Source organism: Aotus nancymaae, unplaced genomic scaffold (assembly GCF_030222135.1).
Source record: "Aotus nancymaae isolate 86718 unplaced genomic scaffold, 86718_ANA_hifiasm-v0.15.2.pri h1tg000021l, whole genome shotgun sequence".
NCBI lineage: Eukaryota > Metazoa > Chordata > Mammalia > Primates > Aotidae > Aotus > Aotus nancymaae.
The window spans coordinates 29,378,815-29,393,159 of NW_026988433.1; the positions used below are offsets into that span (position 1 = coordinate 29,378,815).

A 14,345-nucleotide genomic window follows, 5' to 3' on the forward strand; every position below is an offset into this window, starting at 1 on the left:
TCTCAAAGTGTGACTATGCTCTGGTGCGAACTCTCCCTAGCTGTGTTGAGCATTTGCAGAACATCCCATCAATACCTCCGTCACAACCCTATCCACCAGAATTACCTCTGGAGACACTGTCTCTTCTGCTAGATAGTACACCGTCCTAGAAGATGGATCCCAACTAACCATTCATCAAGAAACCATGTACATCAGAATCACTTGGAGGGCTTACTATGTATAAATGTGGACTCTAGGACTCCACTGCAGAATGAATCAGAATAAGCAACTGAATTCAGTTTGAAGGACAGTAAAGATTCAGCATTATTGATCTGCTTAGAATGCTTTTCCCACCCCCTGCTCCTTCCTAGCTGAGATCTCTGCTCAATGGCCACTTTATTCAGGAAGGCTTCCTTGATTGCCTGTCTCTTTCTCCACTCCCTCACTGTGTCTCCATTATATACACTCTCATGGGACCGTGTAGCTCTTCTCCGTAGCAGCGATCATAGTGTAATTTCACCCTCATCTGGGTGGTTGTTTGATTAATATCTGCTTCCTTATAAAATTTGAGAAAAGAGTAAGGGCTATGTGTGTAGTTCATTGTTATGAACTCCAGAATCCAGCACAGCATAGGTCCATAATAGGTGCTTAATTAATAGTTGTACAATAGTAGTAATTGAATTAAATAAATAGCAAACAATGAAGTATATAAACAATGAAAATAAATATAGAAACTATGAAATAAATGTATAAACAATGAAAGTCACAGAGATTTTGTACAATAGTTTCATAAGAGAGAAGTAGAGTTAAAAACGTACTAGGAGTGGTATGCTGATAAATGTTTAACAACCAACTCTTTCGGGGAGGAGGAAGCCCTAATGTGTAGCATTTGCTAATTTCCAAGGTTCATATGCCCATCTTGGTCAATTTCAAACTAATAAGATGATGCTAACCCTCTTGTGAAATTCCTGACAATCTAACACTCAGCACTTGTGAGTCTGTAAGCTCTGGCAGGCCACAACTATGCAGCACAGAGGAGTTGTGAAACTCCTCTGAAAGTGGCTGAAATTGACAAGGTGATGAGGAAGATGACTTTCACCAGGATCTTGGAGATGATCCAGGAACCAAAGCGAGGTAAGGGAAGAACATTCCAGGGAGGAGAGATGCAGGGAATTAAAGACGTGCTGTGACTACATCGCGATTTTGCAGTGCTCACACCATACCACAGCTGTGACTCATGTTGAGGAGAGCATTCTAAAGAAAGACTATGCACTCCTGTGTTTCTAAATATATATCCATGGCAAATAGATTATATGTTCAACAAGTTTGCTGCAGACCTTCAGAGTCCCACCACCCTCTGCCTGGATTGTTACACAGCCTCTACCTTGTCTTTCTGCCCTTATGTTCTGCCCCAACATCTGTCCTTCATACAATCTCCTGAGTGTGCTTAAAAATTCTTGCACCTTTGTGCTTAAAACCCTCACTGACTCCTTGTGTCCACATGAGAAAGTGTACACAGGAGGATCCTGCTGGGTCTTCTTTTTGCTGTCCACTGAAAATTCCAGCAGCACCAAGCTGCTTCCTTTTTAAGGCTGTTATGCCTTTCTCAGGCTATTTGTCCTGCCAGGAATGCTCTCTCACCCTCATCTTATCACTCCGGTGTGACCTCTCCCCAGCTGTGTTGAGCACTTTCAGCAGATCCCACCCATACCTCCATCACAACCCTACCCACCAGAATTACCTCTGGAGACACTGTCTCGTCTGCTAGATGGTACACTCTTCTAGAAGATGGATCCCAACTATAATAATTCTTCATTATATCCTAGCACTTAGGGCAGTGCCTGATTGTTTAAGTGATTATTTACTGATTATTTAAGTACCTTCTTAATTCTAGGAACCTTCTAAGTAAGAGAGCTACAAAGATGATAATAAGAGACACTTTGCCCTTCTTGAGTCTTACATGTGGAGGATGGACCAGAACACAAAATAATTATATTAACATGGGAAGGCCACTTCACCTCCTTGAGTCCCAGTTTCCTCTTTTATAAAGTGGGTTTAATAATACGTTTAGGGTGGTTGAGAGATAAGGAAAGACATAGCCCCGTGACAGACATATAGACAAAGCTCAATGATTGTCAGATGATAATGGCAAGGGCAAGGCTGACATGATGAAGAAGGTGACTATAGTGACAACAGTGACCTAGAGGTGCTGGGACATAGGAGGACAGACCGTAGACAGATAACTGAAGTTCCACTGTAAGCACCATGTTAGAAGATTGAATAGGATGCTATGGGACATAGAGGAGGAAGTGACTGATTTTACCTGGAGAAATAGGGGACAGCTTCTAGGAGAAAGTAATATTTAATTCTAGAAGGATGCATGTGAGTTTTCTTCTTTTTTTTGAGATGGAGTTTTTGCTCTTGTTGCCCAGGCTGGAGTGCAGTGGCGTGATCTCAGCTCACTGCTGCAACCTCTGCCTCCCAGGTTCAAGCGATTCTCCTCCCTCAGCCTCCTGAGTAGCTGGGGTTACAGGCATGTGCCACAACCTCTGGCTAATTTTTTGTACTTTTAGTAAGAGATGAGGTTTCACCATGTGGGCCAGGCTAGTCTCGAACTCCTGACCCAGGTGATCTACCTACTTTGGCCTCCCAAAATGCTCAGATTACAGGCATGAGCCACCGCACCCAGCTGTATATGAGTTTTCTAGCTGGAAAAACACTTGGGGAATCATTTACTGATGAAGACTTCAGGGTTTTTATGGAGGAGTGGCTCTAAACCAGGGTCAATTTTGCCCCTTCAGAAGCCATTTGGCAATGTCTAGAGACAACTTTGGTTGCACAACTGAGATGGGGATCTACTTACACAGGCCAGCCCTTCACGACAAATAATTGTCCGGCCAAAAATATCAATAGAGCTGAGGTTGAGAAGCCTCTTCATAAGGAATCACTAAAGCAGATCTAACTATGAAACAATTCAATACAATCAAATAACAGTTTCCTACTTAAATGCCAACCTCCTCTGCAAGCCCTGTGATATGCTAATTTAAGGATGGAAAAGAGGAGACTGGTAACTCTGGGAAGTGATATAATACAACAGTCATTGTTAAAAATTAATCCTGCTATAAGTTAAATTCCTTCATTTGAAGACAACTGTTAACAGCAAGACATGTAACCTTTACAAACCACTGAGTATGTTTTTCTCTAAAAGTTTCTTAAGTTGTTAGGTGGCTAATGGTCTGTTTTGTGTCAAGTGACTTGGCCTTTCTTTCCTAAGGATTGCAAGAGAATCATATTTTAATGGCCTTAGTGCTGAATGGAATGCATGAGACATCACTATTTTTAATTGTTATTTCAAATCTCAGTCCAAAGTCCAAGATTTTATGAGACCAGTTTCTGACTTAACTGTTCTCAGTTGAGCCAGGGAACAGTCACAACATCACCTCTTTAGGAAATTGTTTTCTTCTTATTAGGAGTAAATGTCTCTTGGTGTCTTAAGGCTTTAAAAACACCCAGAAGCCATTTGCATTTTGTAGTTATGGGTTGCAGTTAGTCACATTTAATGCTGGATGAGATTTAGTTAGTATATACGGTCTCCTCAAAGTCTTAGTACAGTTGCTTCCTTCATTTCTTCACCGGTTCATTTCATTCCTTCACTGTTTCATATGTTCCTCCAAAGTCTCATTTATTTCACTGTTTTTTTTTATTTCTTATTTTTATTTTTAACTTTTGTGGGTACATAATAAGTGGATATACTTATGGGATACATAAACTATTTTGCTACAGACATGCCGTGCATAATAATCACATCAGGGTAAATGGGATAGCTATCACTTCAAGCATTTATCCTTTATGCTACACACAATCCAGTTATACTCTTTCAGTTATTTAAAAATGTACAATAAATTGTTGACTGTAGTCACCCTGTTGTGTTATCAAACACTAGGTCTTATTCATTCTATCTGATCGTATTTTTTGTACCCATCATTTCACTGTGTTAATTGTACCCCTCCTGTTGCCCAGGTCGAAGGGTCAAACTGACAGGAGTTGTTGCAGCAAAGATAAATAAGACAGGGACCTTATATTCTAGTTGGGGATTGAGATAAGTAATGATAATAGCCAGCATTTATTAACAGCTCTTATGCTACTTATTCTTATGAAGGCTTCAGTGTGGTATCTTTTCTAATACAGCAACCCTATGAGGTAGGTACTGTTATTAGCTCCATTTTAGATAAGGAAACTGAAGCACAGAGAAGTTAAGTATCTCACTCAAGATCACACAGCCTGTAACTGGCAGTGCCTGTGCTCACCACCACTGTGCTACGTCCTCAGCATAGTTCTCTCATAGATGCATTCCAGGGTGCTCTGGGAGTCCAGAGGGAGGGGCATCAGGGAGGACTGGGAGGATGGGGGAGGCATCCTAGAGGTGGAGATACTTAGGCTGGACATTGAAGGAGCAGGGTGTTAGTCTGACTTGAGGGAGGTGAGTGGAGGGTGGGGATGGCATCCTAAGTGGAAGGAAGAGCACGTGCAAGGGCCAGGAGTGGGGAGCACCATGGAGTGTTTGAAGAACAGTGAAATGGCTGAATGTTTGTATCCACCTTAAAATTCATATGTTGAAATCCTAACCCACAGGGTGATGGTATTAGGAAGTACAGCCTTTGGGAGGTATAATAATTAAATAAAGAAAGTAAAGGCCTCACCAATGGAATGAGTGCCCTTATAAAAGACGTTCCAGAGAGCTCCCTCCCCCATCCACCTTGGGAGGACACAGTAAAAAGTCACCACCTATGAACCAGGCCTCACCAGACCCTGAAATGGCCGGTGCCTTGATTTTGGACTTCCCAGCCTCCAGAACTGCGAGAAATAAATTCCTCTTGTTTATAAGCCACTCAGTGTATGGTACTTTATTATAGCAACCCAAACAGATGAAGAAATATAGGAGGTCAGCAGACTCTGAGGCAAGGGTATATTCACGAGTGTGGTGGAGATAATGGTGGCTCATCTGCATCTGCTATGAACAGCCTCTTTTGGCCATACCCTTCACACCCTGGATATGGTCCCAGGCCCTCGAAGCTGATCTGCAGCTGTTTGGGCAGGAAATTACAGGTTTCTGAATACCCTGAGTGTGGTCTAGTGGGGGGCCCAGACTCTAGGGGAGCATGTGCCTTTGGACTTTCAGATTCCTTGCCTTGGTGTAGCCAGCAGAGGGCCAGAATGGGAGCCTCTAACACGTAGTGCCCAGAGGAGGGGCTCCTGTTGCCCAGGTCTAAGGGTCAAACTGCTGGAAACACATCTGGCAGTGGCTGAGCTGGGATTTAAACCTATATCCATCTAAGAACATCTCTTGCCATTGCACCATGTTGCCTTGGATAGGATTCTTGGGAAGACTGTTTACACTGAGGATATCTCAACCTGTACAGATCTTATATAAACACTGAATATCATCAATGTCACTAACATTCCAAAAGTCCCTACATTTCACTGTTGTTTGTACTTTTGTGCAACTGGAATGTAAACTGTGCTTTCTCCAATAGGCCCTCTCAGTTGTGTCCTGGCTACTTTTTAGCTGAGTTTAGTTAAATAAGAGAGAGATGCTCTTCTCTTCTATTGTCCCTTACTTCCTACATCTATCAATAAGTAAAAATAAAAAGGCAAAGCATAAAGTTATTTGTTCTCAGTAACCATCAAAATGGAGCTTAGAGTTTAAAAACATGTTAGATACATGAACTCGTTAGTTCTCCACAGGCAGAGATTCCTGGTCTCTAGACCTACTTGACAGGTGAGGGAACTGTGGTTTAGAAAAGTTTAGTCTTGCCCAAGGTCACCCCAGGGGGAATGGTAGAGTCCATGTTTGAACTCACTCTTCTTGATCAGGTGGTCTTCTGTGATAAATGCAGTATGATTTTGAAGATTCTGCATAAGCTACTTGCCATAATGAGAAGGCAGAAATGAAATAAATTTTTGTTCCAGATGAACTAAATTACTTGAGGACTGATGGCTTCATATTTTATCAGTATAACTTAGCTAGCCTTTTTTACTTGGACCCTTTTTCAGATGAAGATTGTCAATTTGAGGTGTGGGAAGGTTTGTGGGTGATGCATATACTCCTAACATCACAATGTTAGTTTATCTGACATTCTAAACACAAATTTGGATGCAGCTTATGTTATTCTGATATTTCAGTTTAATTTTTATATTTTATCTTCTCATACACAAAGGAAAGAAATTGCTTAAGGTATTCTACTCAGACATTCTCAGAGTGTGGTAAAAAGTGTATACAGGCCAGGTGCAGTGGCTCATGCCTGTAATCCCAGCACTTGGGAGACAGAGGTGGGCAGATCACGAGGTCAGAATTCGAGGCCAGCCTGGCCAACGAGCTAAAACCACATCTCTACTAAAAATACAAAAACTATCTGGGCGTGGTGGTGCATACCTGTAATCCCAGGTACTGGTGAGGCTGAGGCAGGAGAATGACTTGAACCCAGGAGGCAGAAGTTGCAGTGAGCTGAGATTGTGCCACTGCACTCCAGCCTGGGTGACAGAACAAGACTCTGTCTCAAAACAAACAAACAAAACAAAACAAAACAATGCCTATACCAGCTTGTTTTGTTCTTAGTATTGCCAGAATACATGTTTGAGAGGAGGGTGTGCCTGGATGCATGTGTGTGCTGGGTGTCTATGTGCCCATATGCATGGCTGTGGTGTGTTTGTGTGTGCATTCACATGTACTGAGGGATTTCTAGGTGCCAGGTTCTGCTCAGAGATTGATGAATGTAATCTCATTTAACCTTCAGCACAGCCCTGGTGGGAAGTACAGGTCTCTCCCTTTTACGGTTGAAGAAACATCAGTTCAGAGAGGTTAAGGTAAATGGCAGACTTGAGATTTGAACCTAAGTGTTCTGATACCCCAGCTCTTTCCACTCCGTGTATGGTAAGTACAGATCTATTTACTTGTCCAGATAGAAGATGGTGATTACACAACCTGTTGGGGCAAAACTACACACTGATCACCCAACTGAATACAGCATGAGCTTCCAAAGAGAGGAAGGGGGCTCTGAAGTCACAGAAACTGTTTTATCATGCTATGGTTCGATGCTGATTGTGGTTTTGAGCTCACAATGGCACTATGAGTCTTTTGCAGATGCTGATGATAGTGAGAATGGAAAATGGAACAGAGATAGAAACCTCAGTCTATGAGTCAAACGCTTGATTTCTAGCTTCGGTTCAGTCACTAATGGAAACACATCACACCAGTGTAGCTTCCAGAAACATTCTCTCATGTAATCATCACAACAACCTTATGGAGTATAAATCACTGTGCTCATTTTATACATGGAGCAACCAACACCAGAGAGATGGTGCCACTTTCCCAGGTGTTGCATCTGGTAGGCACCAGTGCTGAGATTTAAACCTAGGTCTTTAGTTCAAATACCATCTTCTTCCTATCATATGAGCTGCCTTTGCCTCAGAAACTTTCACACACAAATGTTTTTGTGCACAGCAAACCCCTTCTTTTGAAACCTAGAGTCCAGGAAACAACACTAGTGCTTATTCACTTTCCCTAGTCTTGTTTTGCACCACTAACAAGCAATGTTTCATGAGTGAGGAAACAGGCATGTACATTAGAGGTCACGCCCCTGTAATCTCAACAACCATTTGTTTCCCCAGTCACAGAGGCTTCCTTCTCCCACATTCTGACCACTTCATATCAAGTTACCAGGCCACATCAATATTCCAGAGTATTCTACTGGTTATTATAAAGAAAATAATTGTTGAGTGTTTAATTAAAGATTTATTGAGTACCTACTATGATCCTTGCTCCAACTATGTAGGGTGGAGGTGGATACAAGGCTGAATAAAACACATTTCCTCCCCTTCAAGAAACTTATGGCATTGACTGGACCCCATTTTCACCACTTGGAAAGGTTGGTGGAGGAACTGAAAAGACTTACTCGGTTTGGCCTGGTGCGATGGTGATACAATTTGCGTTCTTATGACACAGGTTATTTGATTCACAGATATTGGTCATACTGCACCCCACTCCAGGTACGAAATTGTGGTAATGTTCTTTACACTCGCAGTGAGACTTCAGTAGGCAGGGAGAGAAAAACAAATAGGATCCTACTTAGTTACTTCAGCTGACATTCTTCTTTAATTCATATTTTTCATCTTCCATAAAAACTCACTCAGAGTGTGTCTGAAGTATGGACTTAAACTAAAAAATTGTCGAAGTATCTAAAGGTAGAAATCATGTTTACACATCTCACCTGCTGGAAAGCTTATACTCCTTGCTTATAAAGTTTAGCTTCAATTTTCTTGTTTCCTAACGCTTGACCTACCTAGCTCCATAATTTTTGGTTTTAGATTATCAATAGGTGAACAGAAATTGATGTCCAAATGGGAGATATTATTGCACTAGAATAATGGTTTTCAAAAAGAAGTCTCAACTTAGGACACACTGGACAATATCTGGAAACATTTTTTTTTAAAGACAGGGTCTCATTCTGGTTGCCCAGGCTAGAGTGCAGTGGTGCAATCTTGGCTCATTGCAGCCTTGACCCCCGGAGGCTCAGGTGATTTTCCCACCTCAGTCTCCTGAGTAGCTGGGATTACAGATGTGCACCACCATGCCTGGCTAATTTTTTGTATTTTTAGTAGAGACGGAGTTTTGCTCTGTTGCCCAGGCTGATCTTGAACTCCTGGATTTAAGTAATCCACCTGCCTCAGCCTCCTAGAGTATTGGGATTACAGGAATGAGCTGCCATGCCCAGTCTGGAAACATTTTTGATTGCCACGATGGGAGGAGGTTGTGCTACTAGAGGTCAAGAATGCTGTTAAGCATCTCACAATGCACAAGAAAGTCCCCTCCCACCACAAAGAATTATGCAGCCCAAAGTGTTAAAAATGCTGAGGTAGAGAAATCCTGCTTTGGAATAATGCATGCAGAATGTGTGAACAATGGAAAATTTCTAAGACTTGAAAATCTGTCTTGGAACCCATTTTCAGAGGCAAAGCATATTTTTAATGTCACACACAAGGTCTTGTCATTCATGGCATAACATCAGTCTTCCCATAAAAACCTTCATTTTACAGATGGGAATTTAGCCCTTTGAATTTTTCTGGAATCCTGCCCCAGAAATCAATGGCAGAAAAATGTTACATAACATATCTGTTATCTTTGGAGGCAAGGTTGGGTGGATTATCTGCAGGGAATTCTAGAAACATTCCCATCAACTAGGATCCAGGTGATGAGACTGCATGGCTGTGTTTGGCTTGGGCACTGAGCCCTTCCTCCTACCTGTGCAACAATAGCCTTCTGTATGGATGCATTTCCTTCACTGAAGGCTTGATGTGCAGTTATGGACACAGAAGGCATCCGTTAAATACTCGATGGATGAATGTGCTGTTAGGGCCAGGGCTCTTTCCACTGGATTCCTCAGTGAGGGTCTCCTGACCAGATTTTTATCAGTCAACGTCATGATGTGATTCGAGGGATAGTGTTTCTGCCCAGAATAATCTCACTGCTCCTTATAATCTGTCAGTACTGCCTGATGTTTTATGTGTTTCATCCCTTTGTGATAGGGTATTTTCGGTTCTAAGAACATCTTTTAAATGAGAAAGCTATTACAGAATGGAGGACTGCTGGTCAAAGTCAATCATATGTTCAACCAAGACTCGGTTAACAATTACTTTGTTACTCTAATTTTGAATTTAGTATATATTTTGCCAAACACCATATGGGGCTGTGACAGGAGAGAATGTAAGACAATTAAGTTTGGATGAGGGAGCTGGGAAAGTGTGAGTTTAAAGGACAGACTGAGTGAACAGGCACTGATTTCAGGCCCTGAGCACATGGAGGACTGTCTGGAGGGGAAGACCAAGCGGAACACTGAACAGGAGAATTGGGACAGCATAGAATACAAATGACACCTGTGACACACAGTGGGTTGTCAAACTTCTAGATGCATCAGTTCCCTGCATCATTTGCTCACCTGTCCAGGCCCATCATATTTGCACACTGTGGAGTTTGTAGGGCAGTTTCCAAAGTTCCTTTGGCAGGGGTCCACCGGCAAACACACTTGGCCATCCCCATGATAGCCTTCTTGGCATGTACAACTGTGCCGATTTGGTCCCAAGTACGTGCAATGAGCGTGAGGGTGGCAGATTTTTTGTAAACATGGATTGATGGCTTGAGGGGCAAGAGCAAAATGGGAGGCAATTAGTGCACAAGGATGGAGAAGGAGAACTGAACTGTGAGCAAGTGGATCATAGCTCATCAAAGCAGCAAAGGCAACTCATGGTTTTCAGAGAAACATTTCCTCTTACTCTCCCTGACAGATTTATGTATGGCCATCAGAAATTGTACAGATATTGTATTGATATACTAGTAGGCCATTTTGTGTGTAGTTAAATATAAAATAGCATGAAAGAAAACAATAATGCTTACAGAATTTATAATATGTACTAAGCCCTGCTCTAAGAATTTGCTATCTATTAACTCATTTAATCTTTTCAGTAATCCATGAAGGTAGGTACCATTATTATCTCCATTTCATAGATCGAAAAACTGAGACACAGGTAGGTTAAAGGTCGTGTAGTTGGCAGAAGGCAGATCTGGGACTGAACCCAGGCAATCTGGCTTGAGAGTCCATGTTTTTAACTGATATTTAATATTGCTTTTTACAAAGTGAATAAAATTAGAAAGAGAAAATAAGAAGCATTAAGTTTTGTTCTAACATTGATTAAGGTGATATAAAAACACATAAAAATCTATATAAGTGCTTTCATAAGAGAAGTTGCCATTAATTGAGCATTTTGCTTGGCAATTTTTATATACATTCCCCTCAACTACACAGAGAGAAATAGAAATGGTCATTGTGTTAAGGAGGTTGTGAGGTTTTTTTTCCTCTTAAATAACCTAAACGTCTCAGTGAATAAACTAGTGGAGTCTAGATTCTACTCACGCTTGCAGGATTTGCCATCGCCTTGGTAATTGGGAAGGCATTTGCATTCTAGTTTGGTTTCATCTTCACTAGAAGGCGAACATCTGGAATTTTCTGGGCAGAGCAAGGCTGCACATTCAGGGATGGCTGCATGGGCAAATTGTTGAAGTACTTGCATTAGTAGAATAATAGTTCTTAAAAACCCCAAAATGCTGTATTCCTTTTTATTAAAAAGTAATACAAACTCATTGTAATAATTAAAAAAAATACAGAACACATAAAGTTAGAATTGTCTTCTTCTTAGTCTCCAACCCTACTCCCAAAGTTACCAACATCATCAATCAATAAAATATATTAACTTTAACATTTATTTGTATGATTTAGCAATGTAAATTTTAATTTAACAATATATTGATCTCTAATAACTGCATAGTATTTCAAACGATTGATGTGATGTAGATGACTGTCAAAAACTATGAAGAGTCTGACATATCAGCAAACTCCAACTTGCAAAGTGAACAAGCTGGGCTGATACAGTTTCATAGATGCTGGTAGAAGATACAAAACTCCTGGGTTAGAGTCGAAGGACAATTTAATACTCACAGCAGGGGCAGCAGCCAGGGTATCAGTATTTTAGCACCAGTTTTTCCAAGTCCCAATTTCCACAGGGCAATTCAAAGAGGACTACACTGAAATGCGTACATGCAGTGGGTTTCATTATAGGAGGTGAGCCCTGATCTTAGGGTACTTAATGTTTTTTTTCTCACTCTTGTTACCCAGGCTGGAGTGCAATGGTGAGATCTTGGCTCACTGAAACCTCCGCCTTCCGGGTTCAAGCAATTCTCCTGTCTCAGCCTCCCGAGTAGCTGGGATTTCAGGCATGCACCACCAAGCCTGGCTATTTTTTAAATATGTTTTTTAGTAGAGACGTGGTTTCACCATGTTGGCCAGGTTCCAGGTTGGTCTTGAACTCCTAACTTCAGGTGATTCACCCACCTTGGCCTCCCAAAGTGTAGGGATTACAGGCATGAGTCACTGCACCCAGGCCAGTACCTAAATTTTTTATAATGGTCAATGTATTATTTAGGAACAGACAGGAGACAGAAACCACCTAATTATTTGAACACGGAAAGCTGTAATATAAAGGATTATGAACAATTAAAATCATGAAAAATTAGCTAGTGAGAGTTTAAAATAAAAAAGTTCTAAAGAATAAAGAAATAACAGATCTATAAAGAGTAACCACTATACTAGGACTGAGATGAGTACCCAAGGTAGAACCTTTTCCCTCCAGGTTGAGATCTGAACGTCACTGGAAAAAGCATGGTGTTAGTCACAAGATAGCAAAGTTGCAGAGATGCCTTGATATTTGCTGGAAATCTGTTCTCTGGGGTGGCTGGGAAGGTCATGCATGGGGAGGTCACAAGCCTTGGAACTCACTAGGTGCCAAAGGGATCTGCTGGCCAGTGGGCACTGCTGGCAGCAAGAGCTAAGAAGCCACCTCTCTGCCATGCAGTGCACCTCTGTGTGTGGTTCAGGCCTGGGCAGCTACAGACCAGCTATGTGAGATGCAGGGGTGTATGTCCAGCTCCCCAGATGGCCAGCTCTTCAGGGGCCTTGGTGTGCATGGGGCTGAGGAGAGGAGTACAGAACAGCTTTCTCCTGGGCTGGAACAGGGGCCTGTGCTGTCTGGGGCTCCTGGCTGTGCTGCCACTTCTTGAGTCAAGCACTGGACAGAGTGCAGTGGCCAAATGCTGAAAGGAGCTGAGCTCTGCAGGAACCCAGCACCAGAGAAATTGTGTAGGGCTAAGAAACAGAGAAAAGCTGTTCTTCAGGAGCCTGGTGAGTGAGTCAAACCAGAAACAGGGAGAGAAACCCCCTTCCTCCTCTGCAGTCCTTCTGGCACTCTTCATTGATAAGGCTTATGTTTTGCTAGCTAGCAAAGGAGAATCATTTATAAAGCCCAGCTCCATTATCACAGAGCTGGCAAAAAGGGTGACTTTGGAGCTGAGAGGCACTGGTAGTGAGCATGCCTGCCCTTTGCTCCTGAGGGAAATAATGTTTTCCAATTCTGTTCCGTATACAAACATCCTTAAACAGATGATATGGAACAAAGAGCAGTCAGTGTGTTGCTCTCAAGATGTGCACACGTGAGAGATGCATGGAGAACTGTCTCCCAACAGTGGTTACTTGAGTCAAAAAATTCACAGAGACTATTCCCCCACCCCTTCCATAAACCAGAAGTTTTAGCAGAAAGTGGCTGCTGCTTCAGGATTACGCTTTCCACCCGACTTTACATCCAGGAAAGGTCACATGACTAGTTCACATTGATGGAATATTGAGTAGAGGTTTTATATATTTTTCCTGAACTTTCATAAGCAGGTGCTTCTCATCTTCTTTTTCCCATCTGTGATGACTAGAAGCAGAGCACTCTGAGGTACTAGAGAATGACAGAGTCACAAGATGGAAAGATCTGGATCCCTAATCACCATGTAAGGGGAAGCTGGCACCAGCCAGGAACACCTACATTGCACTGTTACATGACTGAGAACTGCACTTCTTTAGTGTTAAGCCAGAGGTTCCCAAATATCTCAGGTCACAGTGCCTTTAGTATTTCAATAATTTTTTTATGGTACCCCGACATCAAAAGAAATACTGAAAAGGTCAATTTAGTTAGTTGTTAGACTTACTTAGCAGCCATTTGAAAAAGTGACATGCTTAATCGAAAAATGTTTATTCTGAAGTAACTACATTGACCTACGTATGAGACATGTGAGTGTGTTAGACACTGCACAACTTCTCATACTTAGAGTTTGATACAGATTAGAGACTGACACCCTCATTTTAGTCACATTGATTTTTACATGGTACTCACCTTTTATCATAGCAATCACTGAAAACATACCTTTGCAAAGATATGATGTCACTGAAAGCAATGTAGGGCCACCTCATGTTGAAATTGTGAACTAACTCAAGCTAGCAGTTCCTATGGTATCCGACAGATGTATCTCTGTGTCTCCCTCAAAAATTTAAAATATCTAATAGTAGCCAGAGAATTTGATGTAGTACCTTGGGGCACCTTGGTGTACAATTTTAAAACCACAGTGTTAAGCCATTGAAGTTTTATGTTTATTTCTTATAGCAACTAGCATTATCCTATCTAGTATAGGATGTACCACAACTTATTCAACCAGTTTCCTACTGGTGGGAATTCTAGTGCTTCCAGCTTGTTATCTTCCCACAAAGAATATTTCCACAAATTTCTTTGATTATATATGCTTACCTTTGCCTAATTTCTCTCTTCTCCCAGGGTAAATTCTTAGAATTGGGGCCACAGAAGCATGCTATAAGATTTAGTAATTAAATGTCCCACATAGGCTGTAGGAATCCACGTTCTCACTGTCATTTTTTTTTCATATCCAC

General features: G+C 41.7%; 1 protein-coding gene across 3 annotated transcripts in view; it reads right to left on the reverse strand.

The window, feature by feature from the left end:
• Positions 1-14,345, reverse strand: part of STAB2 (stabilin 2) — a 176,320-nt gene that overhangs the window by 122,699 nt on the left and 39,276 nt on the right. For 2 of the 3 annotated variants that reach the window (XR_010343837.1, XM_064379910.1), the window contains exons 7-9: positions 10,944-11,069; positions 9,972-10,168; positions 7,932-8,065 (exon numbers count right to left, since the gene is read on the reverse strand). Coding sequence is in view for 2 of the 3 variants with exons in the window: in XM_064379910.1 (XP_064235980.1) it covers positions 7,932-8,065; positions 9,972-10,168; positions 10,944-11,069 (457 nt within the window). In the remaining variant the exon portion in view is untranslated. The remainder of the gene's footprint in view (positions 1-7,931; positions 8,066-9,971; positions 10,169-10,943; positions 11,070-14,345) is intronic. The other variant, XM_064379911.1, reaches the window with a different exon arrangement.